Source organism: Triturus cristatus, chromosome 1_2 (genome assembly GCF_964204655.1).
Source record: "Triturus cristatus chromosome 1_2, aTriCri1.1, whole genome shotgun sequence".
Classification (NCBI taxonomy): Eukaryota; Metazoa; Chordata; class Amphibia; order Caudata; family Salamandridae; genus Triturus; species Triturus cristatus.
In genome coordinates this window covers 790887047-790909539 of record NC_140580.1, presented here as the reverse complement: position 1 = coordinate 790909539, position 22493 = coordinate 790887047, and the positions used below count along the sequence as shown (strand labels likewise).

The following is a 22493-nucleotide window of genomic DNA, read 5'->3' as shown; positions in this document are numbered from 1 at the left end:
ATGTCTGGGCACTGCTGGGAGGACTCTGCACACACCCCTCCTGTGTCTGGGCACTGCTGGGAGGACTCTGCACACACCCCTCCTGTGTCTGGGCACTGCTGGGAGAACTCTGCACACACCCCTCCTATGTCTGGGCACTGCTGGGAGGACTCTGCACACACACCTCCTGTGTCTGGGCACTGCTGGGAGGACTCTGCACCCACCCCTCTTGTGACTGGGCACTGCTGGGAGGACTCTGCACGCACCCCTCTTGTGACTGGGCACTGCTGGGAGGACTCTGCACACACCCCTCTTATGACTGGGCACTGCTGAGAGGACTCTGCACCCACCCCTCCTGTGTCTGGGCACTGCTGTGAGGACTCTGCACACACCCCTCTTGTGACTGGGCACTGCTGGGAGGACTCTGCACACACCCCTCTTGTGACTGGGCACTGCTGGGAGGACTCTGCACACACCCCTCTTGTGTCTGGGCACTGCTGGGAGGACTCTGCACACAACCCTCTTGTGACTGGGCACTGCTGGGAGGACTCTGCACACACCCCTCTTATGACTGGGCACTGCTGGGAGGACTCTGCACCCACCCCTCCTGTGTCTGGGCACTGCTGTGAGTGTTAGGCACCCACCCCTCCTGTGTCTGGGCACTGCTGGGAGGACTCTGCACCCACCCCTCTTGTGACTGGGCACTGCTGGGAGGACTCTGCACACACCCCTCCTGTGTCTGGGCACTGCTGGGAGGACTCTGCACACACCCCTCCTATGTCTGGGCACTGCTGGGAGGACTCTGCACACACCCCTCCTATGTCTGGGCACTGCTGGGAGGCCTCTGCACACACCCCTCTTGTGACTGGGCACTGCTGTGAGGACTCTGCACCCACCCCTCCTGTGTCTGGGCACTGCTGTGAGTGTTAGGCACCCACCCCTCCTGTGTCTGGGCACTGCTGGGAGGACTCTGCACACACCCCTCTTGTGACTGGGCACTGCTGGGAGGACTCTGCACACACCCCTCCTGTGTCTGGGCACTGCTGGGAGGACTCTGCACACACCCCTCCTATGTCTGGGCACTGCTGGGAGAACTCTGCACACACCCCTCCTGTGTCTGGGCACTGCTGGGAGGACTCTGCACACACCCCTCTTGTGACTGGGCACTGCTGGGAGGACACTGCACACACCCCTCTTTTGACTGGGCACTGCTGGGAGGACTCTGCACACACCCCTCTTATGACTGGGCACTGCTGGGAGGACTCTGCACCCACCCCTCCTGTGTCTGGACACTGCTGGGAGGACTCTGCACATACCCCTCTTGTGACTGGGCACTGCTGGGAGGACTCTGCACACACCCCTCTTGTGACTGGGCACTGCTGGGAGGACTCTGCACACACCCCTCTTGTGTCTGGGCACTGCTGGGAGGACTCTGCACACACCCCTCTTGTGTCTGGGCACTGCTGGGAGGACTCTGCACCCACCCCTCCTGTGTCTGGGCACTGCTGGGAGGACTCCGCACCCAACCCTCCTATTTCAGGATATGTACGCTTAGAACATACACGGGTGTGGGTTCGCTCCATGCATACGAGGTGGGGGTACGGGTCGTACGTACACTGTTGGGGTGGGGGGTACGCTCCATACGTACGTGGGTGAGGGTACGGGTCGTACTTACACTGTTGGGGTGGGGGGTACGCTCCATACGTACGCGGGTGAGGGTACGTGTCGTACATACACAGTTGGGGTGGTGGTACACTCCATGCATACGCAGGTGAGGGTAAGTGTCGTACATACACGGTTGGGGTGGGGGTACGGTCCGTACATACACGGTTGGGGTGGGGGTATGCTCCATGCATACGCGGGTGAGGGTACGGGTCGTACTTGCAGTGTTGGGGTGGGGGGTATGCTCCATACGTACGCGGGTGAGGGTACGGGTCGTACTTACACTGTTGGGGTGGGGGGTACGCTCCATACGTACGCGGGTGAGGGTATGGGTCGTACATACACGGTTGGGGTGGGGGTACGCTCCATGCATACGCGGGTGAGGTACGGGTCGTACATATCCGTACCCACGCTATGGAATGCTTGTGCGGGCCGTACCCAGGCCTTTGCCACGTGGGTACAGCCGTCCCGCCATTGTTGGGGTGATGTAGGTGTGGGCGTGGTACGACTCGTACCCACGCTCTTAAGGCGTGGGTACGGGACGTACCTGTATTGTTGTGTTGCCGGTTCGCGTCGTCAAGCACTTCCGTTGTGGCGGATGCTGGCTTTGCTGGACACGCCCCCACCCCCTCGTAGTGACCAGGGCCTGGGGATCAGGTATGTCCAGGGCATGTGTGCTGTGTGACTTTGGTGGGGGTTTTGTGGCCTGCCCCTGCTCCTGCACCACCCCCCTTTCCCCCCTTTCCCCCCTCCCTTTGTTGTTCTGACCTTCTGCGGCGTCTGCGTCTGAGTCGTAACCTGTAGAGGAGGTCGACTGCTATGAGGGCCGGGATGACACGTAGGTTCGGGTCCATGTCTGTCCGTCGCGTGCAGGTACTCCTTGTTCGCGTCGTCCTGATTTCCCGGCAGTTTTTGGCTGCCGGAAAATATTGTCCGTGCGGGATGACGTCGGTGCGAATCGTACTTCCTGGTTCGTGAATGGCAGGCTGCGTGCGTCCCGACGTCACGTCGGCGCTTTCCCGGATCACATTTGTATGTTTATTTTCGTCGGTCGGGGTTTTGTACGATTCGTACGGAAATGGTATTTCCGTGCGAATCGTACTTCCATGTTTGTATATTGTTACGACCGGGTACGCGTCGGACGGAGAATATGCTCCGTCCGACGGTTCGTACCCGGTTTTTACAGGATCGTAATCGGCACCTAAATGTATCTTTAAGTAGGACTGCTATGTTTAGTCTAAATGCATATTACTAGTGTAGGGTGGCCCTTCACAACACCGCCGGGTGAAGGGAAGCCTAATGGAGTTCAGCAAACACAAGTGAATGATGCCATCCTTCCTCTCACAGGCCAATGAATTGTGCGTTCAGTATCATCTGCCGCTTACAACTCTCAAGGCAAAAAGCAATCTTGATATTTATCACAAATCTTTGTTAGAATAACACTTATTGGAAACCTGCGAACTGTCGCCAATAAAGTTTGCACACAATATATTCACTTTATCTTAAGGGCGATTATCAAGTACATTATTTATTTATTTTTGTCAACTTTACCACTTACAGCCCTGCCAAGCCTGCCCTGCTGTGAGCAGGACCACCTCTGTATTATCGGTGATACTTGCAAAGTAACTTTCAGTCAGCTCCGTTCCATCCTCGTATAAGCAGATCCGACAGCCAGGGGAAGGCAGCTGGACAACAAAAAACACACACACAAAATGTATAGTTTAGTCATCATCAAACTGTTGTTCTGTTTCTCTATACAAGAAACATAAAGCAGAGAGAACTGTAAATGAGTTACCACTATTATATGATTGTAATTAGGATACAAGTGATCTTCAAAAACGGTTTATGCTGAAGTTCCTTTTGAGTGAAACAAAAGTGACGTGACCTTTTTAAATGTTTAATGGCTTGGCATATCATCTTAGAAGTTAAAGGGCACTGGTCTAAAGCCAAAGTAAGATAACAGAACAAACATAGTATTCAGCGGTGCATGCACCCACTCCTGCCGTACAAACATTACATTTAGTGTGCCCAGCAATGTGTGGGGCGTTGGCATCAGCAACAGCAGAGAACGCTTAATTCTTGAACAATGGACAGGAACCGCTCAGTCAGGAGCACTCCACGCTTCCCTGGCTCACAATGAACAGGTACAGGATGGGCAGCAACACCGAGAGCTTCCCTTGCTCATAAAACAGGTATCGCATGAGCAACTTCAATGCAACAGGAAATGTATCGCTAAGGAAGAACAAGAAAAACGAGGAGCTTGGGCAGTTCATGAGACCAGAACAATATGTAGAAGCTAAGAATAAAATTCAGAGCCATTCTTAAGTGCTGTTCTATTCCTGACAGGGTCCACCACAGAGTAAGTGGGAACAGAGGCCTACTCTGGAGTCCTCATTTTCCTAATAGCATATGCAGAAGCGCTGCTGGTTCACTGATCTACCGCCGGGATTTTACAGTATGGCCTAGCTGAAAGTTAAAACAGCATCTCCCTCCACAGTACAGTGGAGTTTAGCTGCTTCATTCCTGAAACTGGAGCAGATGTAAAAAATATCTTCAACAGATCAACAGCATGTTGCACCAAATAACATTTACATGACACCTATTTACTCGATAACAGGGTCAATAGTAGTATGCAAGCACAGCAACCTGGCAAGAATCTACCAAGCACTGGCAAGGTCAATAGGTCAGGCATTGCTTAGGTGTAAGTGCTCTTTGTTGTACTGGCAGCATGTTGTTTTGAGCTGTGCTTCAATGTAAAAACAAAACACACGGACCCACCTGCATTCAGTCAATACCTAGAGGCATGCATTCAGTCAATACCTAAAGGCATGCATTCAGTCAATGCCTAGATGCATGCATGCATGCGTATACTCTCAGGCACATGCAGTAACATGTAGAGGCAGATATATATCTGCATATGGACAGGTGTCGGTAGACACATGGATATACATGCGTATTTTACGACATTGACATTTTGTGCTATCAAAACACTCCTTGGGATTGTAGCCCACAATTAACTGGATTAAATAGGTCAACTGTGAACAAAATGTCAAAAGACAAGTCCCCATAGAGCAATCCTTTGAATAATAGACATTCCTGTTATTATGTGTTCCATTGTTGAGTTTTATTACAGCACAGTTTCTTTGCTGCTTTGTGTGGGGCAACAGCTAATATGCTGGCCACAGCACTTGCTTGTAGCACTTAAATAACGCAACACCCACGACACTATAGAGGGTGCACAAGTATTTTTTTTAAAAGGCTCCGAAATGTGGTAATTTCTAGAATTTGGTAAATGAAGGAAAATATTTCTGGACGTATGAGTGCAAGTGACTTTGATTACAGCACCCGGATGAGTGTTTTCAAGTAAACACGCCAAAACACTGCTTACAATATAGCACTAGCCTAATTGGTTAAGACAAGCAGACACATGCTATTTGTTTAAGTAAATAAACAAAAAGGCAACTTTTTCTTGCTGCAGTAGAGATAAGATTATTATGGCAAAAATTATTTGTTTTAGGTCGAGCCTGGGCAGCGCATGCGCTGCTCTGCGAGGCATGCTGTATTAGAGTATTAACTTGAAGCCCCACCCACTCTCCGCCCATATTTTGCATTGGCCTGTCATTACCCTTCGTAAACGCAGGCTTCGGTTCAGTTAATATGCTTGTCAGTCACTCCTTAGTACCGCCTTGTCTTCATCTGTGACCTCCCATGAGGAATGGCCCTTTTACTTCTGTTGTTACACAGTATGTCTTATTCAGTTTGTAAGCACTATTTTCTTTAATGAGTTTCTCCTACTGCAGGCACCCCATGCTTTCCTGCAACAATAGCTGCTCTCTTGCTGCTTAGTTACAGCTCCACCCAGTCACCCCTCACTGAGGTCTGTTTATCTTTTTCTTTTAATTTCTCTTCCCCCACCCCCACTTGACAACGCTGTTTGAAAGAAAAAAAAAAAAAATCACATTAGTAGCTAGATTAAGTGATTGGATGTTAAGCCGATGCCAAGGCTCGAAGACTGGTCCCCTGTTCCTGCATCGGTAGCTCTGACCGCTGAGCCAAATCCTCTCCCGCTGGGGACAGCACAATATAATAAATATATATATATATCGCAGCACCAAAGGTACGAAGCACTTGCATGGTTTCACGCAAATATTTATTAAAAGCAGTTCACCCACTCCTGCCGTACAAACATTACATTTAGTGTGCCCAGCAATGTGTGGGGCGTTGGCATCAGCAACAGCAGAGAACGCTTAATTCTTGAACAATGGACAGGAACCGCTCAGTCAGGAGCACTCCACGCTTCCCTGGCTCACAATGAACAGGTACAGGATGGGCAGCAACACCGAGAGCTTCCCTTGCTCATAAAACAGGTAGAGCATGAGCAACTTCAATGCAACAGGAAATGTATCGCTAAGGAAGAACAAGAAAAACGAGGAGCTTGGGCAGTTCATGAGACCAGAACAATATGTAGAAGCTAAGAATAAAATTCAGAGCCATTCTTAAGTGCTGTTCTATTCCTGACAGGGTCCACCACAGAGTAAGTGGGAACAGAGGCCTACTCTGGAGTCCTCATTTTCCTAATAGCATATGCAGAAGCGCTGCTGGTTCACTGATCTACCGCCGGGATTTTACAGTATGGCCTAGCTGAAAGTTAAAACAGCATCTCCCTCCACAATACAGTGGAGTTTAGCTGCTTCATTCCTGAAACTGGAGCAGATGTAAAAAATATCTTCAACAGATCAACAGCATGTTGCACCAAATAACATTTACATGACACCTATTTACTCGATAACAGGGTCAATAGTAGTATGCAAGCACAGCAACCTGGCAAGAATCTACCAAGCACTGGCAAGGTCAATAGGTCAGGCATTGCTTAGGTGTAAGTGCTCTTTGTTGTACTGGCAGCATGTTGTTTTGAGCTGTGCTTCAATGTAAAAACAAAACACACGGACCCACCTGCATTCAGTCAATACCTAGAGGCATGCATTCAGTCAATACCTAAAGGCATGCATTCAGTCAATGCCTAGATGCATGCATGCATGCGTATACTCTCAGGCACATGCAGTAACATGTAGAGGCAGATATATATCTGCATATGGACAGGTGTCGGTAGACACATGGATATACATGCGTATTTTACGACATTGACATTTTGTGCTATCAAAACACTCCTTGGGATTGTAGCCCACAATTAACTGGATTAAATAGGTCAACTGTGAACAAAATGTCAAAAGACAAGTCCCCATAGAGCAATCCTTTGAATAATAGACATTCCTGTTATTATGTGTTCCATTGTTGAGTTTTATTACAGCACAGTTTCTTTGCTGCTTTGTGTGGGGCAACAGCTAATATGCTGGCCACAGCACTTGCTTGTAGCACTTAAATAACGCAACACCCACGACACTATAGAGGGTGCACAAGTATTTTTTTAAAAGGCTCCGAAATGTGGTAATTTCTAGAATTTGGTAAATGAAGGAAAATATTTCTGGACGTATGAGTGCAAGTGACTTTGATTACAGCACCCGGATGAGTGTTTTCAAGTAAACACGCCAAAACACTGCTTACAATATAGCACTAGCCTAATTGGTTAAGACAAGCAGACACATGCTATTTGTTTAAGTAAATAAACAAAAAGGCAACTTTTTCTTGCTGCAGTAGAGATAAGATTATTATGGCAAAAATTATTTGTTTTAGGTCGAGCCTGGGCAGCGCATGCGCTGCTCTGCGAGGCATGCTGTATTAGAGTATTAACTTGAAGCCCCACCCACTCTCCGCCCATATTTTGCATTGGCCTGTCATTACCCTTCGTAAACGCAGGCTTCGGTTCAGTTAATATGCTTGTCAGTCACTCCTTAGTACCGCCTTGTCTTCATCTGTGACCTCCCATGAGGAATGGCCCTTTTACTTCTGTTGTTACACAGTATGTCTTATTCAGTTTGTAAGCACTATTTTCTTTAATGAGTTTCTCCTACTGCAGGCACCCCATGCTTTCCTGCAACAATAGCTGCTCTCTTGTTGTACCTCCAGATAGCGCTGTAAAGTTTGAGACTCCCACCATTTAGATAATTCAACACTTTGCCATTTTTCCAGGCGCTTCAGGCGTGCCCCCAAATCTGTTGCTTTACTGCTTGAGTTATCATGTCCGGATGCACTCGCTTTGCTTGTGCACTCATTGTCAAAAATCAGGACTGTTGCTTTTTCCCTCTCTCTAAGCTCCGAGGCCGACATTGTTAATGTATATACCAGGGTTATACCTTATTGCACCACAACCGCTACCTTGTCTTGTGCTTCAATGCCGCTGACAAAGATGCTTTACTCACTCCCCCGTTTTCATGGAAAGGCGCAGTCTTACCTGAATGCCGAAGCGTCCCCCGCGAGTCCTCCGACTCTTCGGATGAAGCTCCACACTTCAGCGCTGCTGCCACTTGATTTCCAACTACTTTAGTCTCTTGAAAAGGAGGGGGGCTGGCGATGCAAATGATTCTGTAGTTCCTCCCTCAGCTTGGGCTCGCCGCCTCCAGAACATGAGTCGCATGATCTCGTTGGACCTCCAAGGGATAGGTCCATAAAATCCATGAAATACTCCTTACAAAACAGGAATGACGACGCCGTGTGAGGTGCACCAAATAACTTTATTCGGCCTCAGTCAAACGTGTTTCGGAGCACTGTGCTCCTTGCTCACCGACAATAAGGTTTAGACAGCGGCCATTTTTTAATGTGCTCTTTGCGTGTCACGTGAAACTACACAACCATGAAAAGTGAAAACAGACCTGTAGCTTTTATAATTTACCATGCATTTTCAAAGTTATGTGCCGAATTTCTTTTTCTATACAATGCATTGTATATTTCATTGCATTACAGTTTTTTATATAAAATTCGACATTACAAAATTCCTGATTATGAACAATATTTACAATTTTATAGCCTCCATGATATTACCGGCATGTTTCTAAAAGACTCAGCCCCAGTGGGCTTTGGGTATTTAGAATTCACAATCAAATTCAAATTCCTGCAAATAAATATGCCCACGTGGGATGCCTACCTTTAATAAAAGGGGAAATTAATATTTCGCTCTTGCACTTTAAAGGTGGCCACGCCCCTTTCTTTAGACATGGCTCGTCTAAAGAAAGGGGTGCGGTAGACATTAAAGTTAAAATTCCGCATGGGCGTTTTTACAAACAGGCAGTTGCAATGCAGTAGGTGTCGCATTTACAAAACTCTCGTAAATGCTAGACCTATTGCATTGCAAATGCTTGTTTAGTAATGTATTTATTAGCATTTAAGTGATATACAATCCCAGTCCACTCACAGGTATTATTACGAATTAGGTTTCAGTCCAGTGGGTACATACCTTACTTAACAGATATAGCTTTACCATGCACCAGACCAGAAGTACTATCTCAGCAGGAGATAATATCTAGCACAATTGCATTGGATTGTATAAAGAAACAGATAAACTCCCCCATCGCTCCATCATGTACTCAGTATGCCAGTCAGGAAGACTCTTGACCTCAATTAGGTGTCCTGCTGTGAATGTCCATAGTCATCGTGGATATCCCAGTCCCTCCATCCCTTCCATGTCTGGCTCCTTGCCCTAGTGTGTGTGGATGTGGATGTCTGGAAGCTCCCCTGGTCCTCAGCAGCAGTACCACTTAGAGAGGCAGTGTTATGTGGCTGAGTCAGATCTTGTATCATAGCTACCAACGAAAGAAGGTCGCCGGACAGTTTCTCATAGCACGGCACTCTTCTCATATGTACCTCTACCGCCCCTTCCCATTCAATCATATCTCGCTGCCAGTCTGCTGGTGGGGGGGGGGAGAGGGTGCCTTCAGACTCAACTATCCAGTGTTTAACTGAGCAGTTTGAATTTCCTGCTTAGTTTAATATTTTTCCTTTTGGGTATCAGGCCTAGGAGACATTGCTTTATCCCAAGGAGGGTCTTCCAGCCGGTAGCCGATGGAGTTGTGTAACATAGGGGCAGCTCCACATCACATGGAAAAATCTGCTGGCACACTTCTACAGCGCATGCATTCCAGGTCTCTAGTGGGATATTTAGTATATAGCTGCTTAGGAGAAAGATAAGCAAGATCGACGATATTAAATTGAATGAACTTGAATGGCGCATTGATTGACACCGTACGTACTCCCCTGTGTACCCTGGCCCACTCCTTTGTTTTAATAGGCTCATTGCTAAACTGTTGCCAAGCTTCCTCACTCTTCAAGGGCGTTGCAGGCCTACAAGTCCGTAGGGCTCAATATAAGTTTGTGATAGGCCTTGGCCTTGTGCCATGGGCAACAAGAAGACCAGCATCTGCGTGAGTTCAGGGGCACTAGGGAACGTGGGACATATTCTCTGGTTGTGGCGGCAATCTTTGTATACTGAAGGAACTGTCCCCGCCCCAGGCAAAAGGTCTTGAAGGTGTCCTGCATGGTGATAAAGCGGCCGTCTGGACATAAATTATTTAGTGTAGTGCACCCACCATCAGACCACCAGTCTGAGCAATTTGCGGAAGCAGTTGGACCATCCGAACCTCTAGCTCTGGAGCAAAGGGATCACACCATTTACTGCTTTCTTTCAAAGGCCGAATAATTGTTGGATCACATTTGGCAGAGTCCCCAGCACTCTCTTGCCTCGTAGCAGGAGGGGCCCCAGTTCAGCATCTCCATATGTACCTGCCAGTAGGACATTCCTGTTGTTCCAATCATCTAACCAATTTACTATATGTTGCAGCTGAGCCGCAAAATAATCAAATTCAAGATCTGGGATTTCCATCCTCCCTTTGTCCCATTCTAACTTGAGTGTGGAGAGTCTCATCCTGCATATTTTTCAAGCCCACAGTAGCTCAACTAGGAGCTGATCTAGTTCTCGAAAGATTCTCGAAAGATTCCTGGGGAGATTTCATACAATGGTGCCTTGTAGCACGAAGCGGCTGCGAGGCAGCACCACCATTTTAATCCGCGCTAGTTTCCCCATCAGAGAAACCTTCAATATATTACAGAACTTGAAAGAGGGGCAGAAGTTGTTAATGGCCCTTCCCAGGTAAAGCGCATGGCCGCATTGCACCCCATGCGCTATATACATTCCAAGGTATCGTTCTCCAGGGCAGTCTCACCTTCGCGAACAATACTGCGGCCACTCCTTGCAGCTGGCCCAGTGGGAACATGGCAGACTTTGACTTCTTTATGTGTAGCCCCAAGAGCTCCCCGAACTCCCTCATGAAATTCAGAATGGACTGTCCAGCCCACCTGAATCCCCCAACTTTTAAGAACCTGGCACATTCTACACACCGCAGGCTCCATTGCCAGGGCAAACAACAGGGGAGGCAGTGGGCATCCTTGCCGCATACTCCTCTGCAATAGGCACTCAAACACATATTTCCCAATCTTCACTCGTGCTGACGGTTGTGTGTATAGCAGCTTTTATCCAAGCAATGAATTTGGGCCCCAGCCCTACTCTCACTAATACTTTCCATACATAATCCCACACACAGAATCAAATGCCTGCTCTATGTCCAGGAAGGCTAAGGCTTATTGATCTTGTTCCAAGCAGGGAGTGTGAAGAACATGAGTCAATCGCTGCAAATTACAGAGTGCGTTACTGCTTGAAATGAACCCCGACTGGTTTGGGCAGATCAGTTTCAAGAGATATTGAAGCAGCCAGTACATGGCTGAGCATTTTTTGATCCACATCTAACATGGATAGGGGCAATAGGTCACCATGCCCAGCTGGTCCTTCCCCAGTTTTGCCACAAGTACGACAAGGGCCTCCCGCGTGGAGTAAGGAAGTAGCCCCCCCCACCCCCCCCACTCCCCGCTCGAGGGCCTCCAGATAGGCCGGTAGTAGCCAGAGTCTTTTTAAATACCTTTGATTGTTCTGCAGGTAGACCGTCCCCCTCCCCAGGGCCCTAGCTGCCTCAAGGGAGTCTATAGACAGGAGCATCTCCTGTTTCGTCAGTGGGCTCTCTAAGTCCGCCATTCCTTCCCCCTGTAAGGGCTGATTCTAAGGTTGCCAGTTTATCTGCCTGTGTCGTCAGGTCCCTCTCTAACGTTTGTTGGATACCTGTGGTAGCAACCACACACACCCCTGTGAGCACTACCTTCATCGCATCCCATTCTAGTCCATCAGGGAGTCAGCAATCACCCCCCTTGTAAACTGGGTCCATTAAGGCCTCTGCTTTCATCCACCACAGCGGCACTCAGGATAGGGGGCCTGACCAAAGAGAAGGTCAGTAGCAGAAGCGAATGACTGGACAGATACCTAGCCAAATATGCTGTATCAGTGACTCTCAGCATCATGTCCGCCTATACCAGTAAATAATCTAATCTGCTGTACGTGTCAGCTGCTGGTGCAAGAATGTGTGTGTGTGTCCAAGGGAGCTGGACTTGCCAAAAATCCACCAATTCCAACCCCGCCATCATCTGGTTAAGGTCTTTGGTCATGTTCCGCTTTGTGCCCTGTCGGGAGGAGTGGAGGGGAATCTGTATATCACCGCCTAGGACGCAGTTGAAGCCACTGGTCAGTATAATCTCAGTTGGCATCTACCCCTGTATTGCAGTTATCACCTCCCCAAAATATTACGCACTATCTGCATTGGGTGCATAAACATTTACGAGCCAGATTTCATGAGTGTCTAAGGTCCCCCTGTAGTAGGACACCTCTCCTCACACACACACAGCTGCAGCTTCCTAAACGGGGTCCTGGGTGCCATCGTATAAGGGTTCCTCATGCATCCAGAATAAGAGGTGGCATATACCTGCACGCTCCATTTTTTCCAAAGGCTAGCAAAGCAATCTCACAGAAGTGTGTTTCTTGCAAAAACGCAATTGAAACACCACATCTTTTTAAGCAGGCATGCACTCTAACATTTTTCTGGTCTGTGTAGCCCCCCCGTACGTTCCACATAAGGAACTTATATTTACTCCCTGTGGTATGCATAACTATTTGCAGTAGTCTTCAGGGCCCTCCCACTGGGTATCAACGTCCATCATAGTATATTAAGTTTCCTCCTGACATGAGGAACCCCTCAACAAGACACGTCAACATGAGTTGATGCAACATTCCCCCAAACACCCCCTCCAAACCCCCACCCTTAGGCAGAATATACAGCCATCGGCCAAAACCACCCTCAACTAGATCTCTCCGAGTGTGGATCTTTCAATGGACTCTGAGTGCATTCACAGGCCAAGGAACCTTGTCCCCTGCAGACTGCAAGACTAGAAAAGGTGCTCAGCAGACCGCCAGATGATTGGTCTCCCACTGTGGAGCAAAAACGAGCATTGCTTATTAGCATTAAACCGTCTCCATACGGGGCGTCCAGGAGCTTCACCAGCTCTGCTGGGGTAACACATTATCTATGACATGCAGGGAAGTATACATTTGTTCATTACTTCAACATTTGAGCGGGCTGCCTTCACGTTGCTTTCCTCACCAGGCATCTTTGGCCACCAGTATTTTCAAGTTTCACGCCTCATTATGTTGCTATTTGAGCCAGTTTGTCCCAGTTCCCCCTTTTAGGGTAGCAAACGTCTCCAGCCGGTCCCTTAAAAATAGGACCAGGCACCACAAAAAGGTCCTAGGCGCCTAGTCAGAATCCGTTCTGTCACTCAGGGTATATGTCACAAGTCTAATTTGTGAGAAAGTATTGTGTTCCACTGACCCTGGCATGGCGAACTCAAAGTTTAAACTGGGCACACCAAGATCCAGCCCCCTTGGACAGTCTCTGGGCCCTTGACGATGTCCTTCTAATCCTGCTAGCGTGCTGCACAGGACAGGTATAGATCTCTTTCCTTTTAAACTAACAAGAAGCACGTATTACATCCAGTCAGGGCACCGACACCTGTCAGCAAGTTCATTCGCCATACTGCAGGGGAGATTTCATTAGATCAGCCCCCTCCGTACTTTACCATGGTGGTGCTATATCTGCCTGTGTCTCAGCGGTCCCAGAAGTCTCCATGCCCTTGCAGGACTCAGGACCAGTCCCTCCCGGGGCCCGGCATGGCGCTCCCCACAATCTCTGCTGCTCACAGGGCTCCCAGTGTGCACGTATCCATTTCTGTGTGCTGCACTCACATCGGTGGCACCGCGCCAGATGGGGTCATTAGCCGTCCATTCTTCCCCCAGGGACAGTGGCGTAACGAACCTTGAGGGGGTCCCCCTGCAAAGTAAGTGAAGGGGCCCCCTCCAACTCAATCAGGAGCTCTGGGTGCTGTGCTGGGGGGGCCCTCTGGAGCTTGGGTGCTTCCCCTCCCCGCAGGAGATGCGGGGCCTATGTCATGCCCATTCAATGAGGTGCAAAATCACATTTGGTACAACATAAACAGGAGTAGTGTGACACTAGGGTGACCAGGCGTCCCAGATTTGCCCGGATGGTCCCGGTTTTTCAACAGTTGTCTAGGCAGATTGCGGTAAAGGTGCCTCATGTCCCGCGGGGGCCTGTGTTACGCCCCTGTCCAGGGACAGACTGTCTGGGTCGTCGCTGCACCGGCGAGGCCCCCAGATACTGCCTCCATGCCTCATTGCCACCGGTGCACAGTCCCCAGTCTTACACCAGGCTGCAGCGCAGTACACCCCTCCTCTCTACTAGGTGTCGTTTTCATCTTTGAGGGTCTCGGCACCTTCTACCCTGCCCCCTGTCACCCCTCCGTATCTGTTTTTCTGGTGACAAGGAGGAGAGGTCATCCTCTTATCAGTGGGGCGTCATGTTGAAGTAGGCCCCAGTGTGTCCACCGGGCCTCCCTTTAACCATGGCTACCACCACGTCCTCCAGGGCCGGCGAATCCTCAGAGCACAGGAGACCGCTCTCCCCCAGGAGCCACTTTTGTCACTGGCATGGCCGGCTTTAGTACTGGTGGCGCACTGTGCGACAATGTTTGTTGGCGCCCTCCCTCAATGATCACCTCGTCACGGATTCCCTCACTACCAACATTTGGCAATGCGTCCCCCCAAGTCTCCATGACCAGTGTCTCCTAGTCCTAGATACATTTAGTTTTATAGCGCCTCTCATACCAGTTTAAGGTGTCAGAACACTTTACTTCACACATACGTTGCACGGAGACAATCATATGTGTGTGAATCAGTAAATAGGAAATGTTACATAAGACAGAGGCCTACAGGTGTAGGAGTCAATCCATAATGGGAGGCAGTATAGTAACACCATTGTTAGGGGTTTTCTTTAATCATAAGAATTGATTTTTACCCAAATGAACCCATTTGGCAATAAATATTAGGATAAGGAAAGACTGGACAAAAAACATAGCAGTGATATATTCCTTGCAGTTTGCATGCAGCTCTTTGAGGACAGTTAATCGCTCACTGCTGTATATTAGGATTTTAACTTTTAAACTACAAGTAACAAAAGGATTTCTCTGACAAAAGCGATAACCCATTGACCTATTTATAGTGCATGCAATTTGTGAAGTGAATGGGACACGTTCTTTGCAGCAGGCATATTAACCCTCTCGCTACAATGACACAAAGCTTCCACTTTCAGACAAAGCTCAGGTCTCTCTACAGCAGAGGTCTTCAAACTTTTGGATACCGAGACCCCCCTGTCAACATTTTGAGGCGTAAGGACCCCCTCCTGACAAAAATGTCTAAACCTGTTGACTAAATTGCGTGGGATGAAAATGTAAATGAGGTTATGTGATGCCGCGTATTTTGGGATAGCATTGCTTCATTATTTTGATATTTGTTACACACAGTAACGCTGAGGAAAGATTTCACCCAATCAGTACCCATTTATAACCAAAATACAGCAATTATCATCAGAAAGATTTCAAGTCAACCTTTGTGAAGGGCCTTCCACTCTGCAGCAATACGTGCTGCCACATTAGAAGCTCACCTGGCCCTGACCGGAAGAAGCAGGGGTCCCTTAAAACCCTGGCGGTTTTGTGTAGAGTTAAGCCGTTTACCCATGCAGCTTTCCTCTCACCCCCTCCCTTCCATCCCTCTCTCCTCTCCTAACCCCGGATCCCTCTCTCACTTTGCAGGTCATTTTCTTTCACCCCTTTTTACAACTTCTGAACTCTCCCCATTCAACCTCTCACTTCACCTTTAATCACCTCTTGCCATTCTGTCCTTTCACTGCCCTCATCTCTAACAGTCTCTCACATTTATCTCATGGCCTCTCTGGCCCTGTCACCTCCCGTGCCCCTCAGCACTTCTCATTCACCTCGTCTCTTCATTCAAATTTTTGTCTATTTGTATCTTACACCTCTCCAGTCCCCCCATTCCTCTTTCACATCTCCCCTTTGTTCTAACAGAAGCCCTCACCTTTGGATCACACTCACTTCTTGCGTGTCCACACTTCTCTTCAGCAATTCACATTTCTCCTCATCCCTGACCTCTTCAATCAAATTCTCTCACTCCCTTGCTGTCCTCTCTCATTTTGGGTGCGGATGCAAGTTCAGAATGGGATGAATGAATGTATGATTACTGATGGGCTTGTTTGAGTGAGTTGCATATTGAGTAGTGAGGGGGACAGGTGAGTGAAGTGTCACGAGTGCAGGATGAGTAGTGTACTCGTGTGACTGCAGGTTGAGGTATAGTGTGAGCAGAACAAGTGCATTTTGAGTGCAGAGTGATCACTGTGAGTGCAAGGTGAGCGGGTGAATGGTGCAAGTGCATGGTGATCAGTGTGAGTGCATTGTGATTGCTGTGAGTGCAAGGTGAGCGTGACAATAAAGGGCGAGAATGAGGAATGAGGTGTCTGAATGCAGGGTGCATTCCCAGACCCATGAAGTAACTCAGCATGTTATTGACGGGGCGTAGACTTTAAGATCTAAGTTAAACTATTGCGGCATTAATCGGGGATCGAGGGTGAAGGAAATAAATAATGTGCTGATCCTGCAACAAACTTCCAGTCCTATGGTTAGGGTTACCAGCAGATTATTTTGATGGCCCTGTCGGTACAAAAAAAAGCAGTCACCTAAAGCGGTATTTTCAGCGCTTATCTGTGCATACTTCCCAGGGCCGGCTTTAGTGCTGGTGGTGCCCTGTGCGACAATGTTTGTTGGTGCCCCCCCAATGACCACCCCCACCACGGATTCTCTCACTAGCACCCTTTAACAGTGACCAAGTCTCCATAACCCCACACTCTCAGATGCATTGAATTAGTTATATAGTGCCACTCATACCAGTGTAGGGTGTCCGAGCACTTTGCATCACACACACATTACACAGAGACAATCATAAGTGTGTAAATCAGTGTATAGGAAATGTTACATAAGCCAAAGGACTAAAAGTATAGGAGTCACCTGTCATCCATACTGGTAGGCAGTATAGTTTCAGAGTGCTTGGTGTGGAGAAGCACAAACTCAGAGTCGAAAAAGAAACAGCATAGTTGGGAGTTTCCTTTAATAATAAGAATTGATTTCTAGCCAAATTAACCCTTTTTGCAACATTAATCAATGGTCTAATAAGGTATTCTTTGTAGTGTGCATGCTGTTCTAGGATGAAAGTTAATAGCTCACTATTCTATATTAGGACTTTAAGTTATAAATTGCAAGTAACAAAAGGATGTCTCTTTTGAAAGCAGTAACCTGCTGATCTCTTCACATCATACGCACTCTGTAATCTACTTGGTACACGTTCTTTGCAGCAGGCATATTAACCCTCTGCACTAACTTCACCTAAGTCAAAACCTCAACTATACAAAACACTGATCTCTCTCCAGGAAGATAATTAATCACACGAGTTATCTTGACATTTATGTGAGGCCAGGAAAGAAACGCTGCAGCAGGTGCTTCAAAAGCACAATAAACTTTCACACACGGCGCCCCCAGGAAGCCAACTTTGTATTCCTTTCCATGAAATGCATTCTCACACTACGGCAGTGAATGTAAAATCCAAATGTAAGGAATAGGCACAGTGGGGACCCAGGGGGTACTGGAACCAGCAAAAAAACCTAAGCCTCTGTAACCAGTTTACAAAGGCATGTTAAAATGCAAATGGTCTTTAAAGACCTGTGAAAAAACACGGGGTGCCGGAGATAGGAATCCAGACACTGCCCAGCTGAGCCCCCAACAGCTCAAGTTTCACTGCAGCAGCCCGGGCTGAGACACAGGACGGGGGGAAGTGTGGGGGGGGGGGGGGGGGGGAAGGGCTGAAGCCCTTGGGCCTGGGCAGAAGTGTGACTGGGAAGGCGCGACCCCCTTTGCATCGCTCCACGGCCCCCCTGGGGGTCGCGCCCCACAGTTTGAAGACCCCTGCTCTACAGGAAGAATATTAATCACCGGAGTTATCGTGACAATTTTATTGATGCTTGAAAATTGCTGGAACGTGGTATCTGGTGCTTTTTAAAACAACATGCCGCCCCCATCCCAAATCAGCGTCATGCGGTGGCACCAATAGCACCGCCCTCGAGCCGGCCCTGGTCACTGGCACCAGGTCCTATGCAACCCAGTTAGCACCTGGGCCCAGATCCTGCAGTACTCCAGCCACCAGGCATGGGCCTTGCTGGTCCAACCTTGTGGTCTCGCCGGAGCCTTCTTCCAGGGAATGTCTCGATTCAGCCACCACTGGTCTCATCCGACACCCTCTCAGCGAGCGAGGTCTTGCAGGGTGTGCAGGATTTTTTGCTCCACACCGGGAGCAGCCAGGAGTCGCATCTAGGCGGTCATCTAGGCAGGCCATGCTCCAATTTATGGCTACTTAAAAGTAATATCCTGTAATTCTGTTACTTCCAGCATCTTACAGCGAGCATAGCTATGAACAATTTAAAAGTCGCTCAGGGAATTAACTAAAATAACATTCCGCTAAGGAAGGTCAGTGTAGTCAAGAGTATGTTTAATCTATTTGCTAATGTCTGTTAATGTAGCATTATTGTAAGAAATTGGTTTACTGGTTGGGGGGGACCCTTCTCAAGCAGCAACCACAATTCTCCTTAGGGTGAAGTCACAAGCAAACCCTAAATTAACCTGTGGTCGGGCACAGAGCAGTCAGGCTGAACTCGGGCAATGCGAAAAGTATTTGTGCAACACATCAAACAGTACCACAGTGAAAACACATGACAAAAGAGCCCAACAACCGAGCCCAACTGTGACTAGCTGGTCGAGCCACACTGGGACAAAATAAGGCCGACTGCGATGGCGCGTGGCCAGCTACAGAGACCCAGTTAGGCTAGATGAATAAAGTACCTTCAATTCTGGTTTGCGGAGTGTTGAAAGGATCCGTGTCGAAGATGCGTCATGCAGCCGAAGTGGTGTGCCAGTTCAGAGATTCGGCGAGGCTGGGCTTGAAATGCAAGGTCCGGAGTCGAGGATGAGCCATACATTCGGGGCAATGCAAAGGTTCCGAGGAGCTGTGAAGCTGTGTTGCGGAGTCGATTGTCATGCTGCCGTCGAAGAGGGATGTGAGGGCCTGCGCCGAGGAACCGTTGCGCATTGGCAGTTCCGATGCGCCAATGAACTGTGATGTGTGTCTTTGAGGTAGTTCCGATACAAGCAGTAGCGACGATGCGTCAATTCTGTTTGAGGTTGCACCATGCAGCAGAAGAGATGCATCAGTTCCACTGGATCCACAGAGGCTGGCAGAGCACATAAGGCCCATCTCCAAGGGTCCACGACTGGGGCGACACTACTTGGCAGGTTAGACACACATTTGGTAGAGTCCAGGTACAAGTGCAAGGTTGTTGGAAGCCTGATATGTCCCTGGGGCTTCAGATCAGGGGGCCAGCCAACTAGCCCTTGGAGTCACTCTGGCTTCAAGAGATGCAGGTCCATCCCTTTCACCCAGGCATGAGGGCAGCAGGCAGCAGCTCAGCACATAAAAGCAGCAGTACAGCAAGGCAGCAGTACAGCAAGGCAGCAGTACAGCAAGGCAGCAGTACAGCAAGGCAGCAGTACAGCAAGGCAGCAGTACAGCAAGAGTTGCAGTCCTTCTTCCTGGCAGATTATCCACAGGTCCAGAACTGTACTTAAGTGGTGGTTTCTGAGGTCCAATAGGTATACCTTTGAAGTGGAAGAAGCTTCTAGAGGTTTCCCTTTGAAGTCCCCAGGCATTCTGCCCTCTCTGTCTTGGCTCTAGACTAACTAAAGAGGGGTATGCTGTCCCTTTGTGTGGAGGCAGGACCCAGCCCATTCAAGTGTAAGTGAAGTTGTGCCCAGCTCCTCCCTCCCATCCTGCCAGTGATGGCCCATCCAGGCACATCTAAACTTCCTATTGTGTGTGGCTGTCTAAGAGGAATACACAAGGCTCAGCTGTCAGCTACGCCCAGTCACGTGACACAGGTACAAGCTACAGGGGCTAAATGGCTAAGGCAGGAAACTGCCAACTCTCAAGCAGTGGCATTTCCAAAGTAAAAAAGTTAGGATACTTCATTACAATTCCAAAGAGATCAGACATGAAGGAGTTACCTGGTCCCATTTGGAAATTACAGCTTATTAAATGTAGTATGGTAACTTCAATGTTATTCTATGGGAGAGGTAGGCCTTGCAGTAGTGAAAAACACATTTAAGGGTTTTTCATTACCAGGACATGTCAAACTTAATAGTACATGTCCTATGCTTTAAATACACTGAACCCTACCCTCTGGCCTGCCCAGGGCCTACCATAGGGGTGACTTCCATGTATTGTAAGGTATGGGCATGGCTAAAGGTTTACCTTGGCCCATCAAAATTGCAGTTTAAAGCTGCGCATACAGACTGCAATGTCAAGCCTGAGACAGGTTGGAAGGACTAGTTAAGTGGAAGGCACAATCAGTGCTACAGGTCCCCTAGTAGCATTTCATTTACAGGTTCTGGGCACATGTAGTGTCACTTTACTAGGGACTTGCAAGAAAACGAAATATACCAATTGGGGATTAACCAACATTACCATGTTTTACGGATAGAGCACATGCACTTTAGCACTGGTTATCAGTGGTAAAGCGCGAAAAGCCCTAAGGCCAGCAAAAACGGAATCAGCAAAAATGGAGGAGGAAGGCAAAATGTTTGGGAGAAGACCGCCTCAAGGCTCACAGGTCTAACGTGCCCACTCCAGCTGAAAGTGGGGGGGGGGAGGGGTAACTAAACAACCCCTTAGGAGTTATCCTCCTTAAGGTGGAAGAACATAGATAGACCATCATATTGGTATGGTCTGACCTCAGGACGGTGTTACATTGTAAAGTCGATTACCTGTAGGAAGATGGGCAACCTCAACAGTTTGAGATTCTCACCCCAATTTGCATGAGCCATCTGAGGGGGGCCTGTGGTCTGTTTCAACCCGGAAGTGAGTACCAAACAGGTAGGGTCTCAGCTTCTTCAGTATACAGACCACAGCAAAGGCCTCCCTTTCAAATCACAGTCCAACTCTGTTCCCGTGGAAGTAACCTCCTGCTAATGAAGGCTACCAGTTGGTTTAGGCCCTCCTCGTTTAACTGTGCCAAGACAGCCCCTATGCCGTGCTCTGAAGTGTCTGTTTGCACTATGAATTCCTTAGAGGAGTCAGGAGCCTTGAGGGTATCAAAGGCTTTCTGGCAGGCTTCTGTCCAGATCACCTTTCTGAGCTGCTTCTGTGAAGTAAGCTCTGTTATGGGGGAGACAAAGCTGTGATACCTCTTACCAAACCTCCTATAGTATTCTGTGAGACCTAGGAAGGATTGCCCTCAGTCTGTGTTTTAGGGGGTGGCCAGGTCAGGATGGTTTCAGTCTTGGCCTGGAGGGGCTGCACCTTGCCTTTGCCCAAAATGTGGCACAGATATACCACGGAACCCTGGCCTATCTGGCACTTACTGGCCCACCGAGCTCCCCTGAAACACCTCTTGGAGGTGGTATTGGTGTTCCTCCCAGCTGGAGCTGTAGACAGCGATGTCATCCAGGTAGGCAGCACAGAATGCCTTTTTCCCAGCCAGTAACCTGTAGACCAACCTCAGACAGGTGGCATGGGCATTCTTTAAGCCAAAGTGCATCACCCTAAATAGGAAATGGCCCTGGGGTCAGAATGCAGACCTCTGTTTAGCCTCCTCAGTGAGAGCAATCTGCTAGTGCCCTGATGGACGATCAAAGGTACTCAAGAACGTGGCAGTACCTAACCTGTCGATGAGCTCATCAGCTCGAGGGATGGGGTGTGTGTCAGTCTTCGTGATGGAATGGATTCCCCTGTAGTCTACACAGAACCTAAGTTCTGGAGTGGTGCTTGGTGGGGCAGCCTTGGGTACCAGCACCATCATGCTGGACCAGGGTCTGTTAGAGGGCTCACTCAACCCTAACGCTAGCACCTTGGAGGCTGTTTTTTACTTTCAGTAGTTGAATGTGGAAAACATGTAATCAAAATCTCTTTTATCAGGATCATAAAGGCGATTATTTATTCATTTTATGTCTCCACCCGCTTAGCCAGCTGTGGGGAATAAAACACACATTTCCAGCCCGGGGCGGAGCAAGCTGTTTCCAAGTAGATGGCTTGGGCACTGTGGGGTGGATTTATCAGATTAACATCAATGACAGATTTATTAGGGATGCTGCATTGAGTTTGGTTTTCCCACTGGGGAAGTATTGCTGGTGGGACCCTATGTTTCAGCCCCCAATCAAATAAACACACTTTTATACCAATTCAGTGGCAATCTGGAGATCACAGACAGCGCTTAATACACATAAAGCCCCCAATAATTATTAACACGAACATTACGCAGTTCGGTAATAATATATAATGTGTAAAATTGCTAAATCATTTGGGCCAGGTGTACGACATGATTTTGCAGGAGCAAATGGGTTTGCGACCCGTTTGCGCATGTAAAATCACTGTGGGCCATGTACAAAGCCTATTTAGCGAGTTGCAAATTATTTGCGACTCGCTAAATAGGTTTTGCGACTCACTATTAGGAAGGGGCGTTCTCTTCCTAATAGCGACTGCAGAGCCATGTATGAATGTTTTGCAACCG

General features: G+C 48.5%; 1 protein-coding gene across 2 annotated transcripts in view; it reads right to left on the bottom strand.

Annotated features, from left to right (window-relative positions):
- Window positions 1-22493, bottom strand: part of DFFB (DNA fragmentation factor subunit beta) — a 134548-nt gene that overhangs the window by 101303 nt on the left and 10752 nt on the right. For both annotated transcript variants that reach the window (XM_085608863.1, XM_085608864.1), the window contains exon 2: window positions 3200-3326. In XM_085608863.1, the coding sequence (XP_085464989.1) occupies window positions 3200-3326 (127 nt within the window). The remainder of the gene's footprint in view (window positions 1-3199; window positions 3327-22493) is intronic.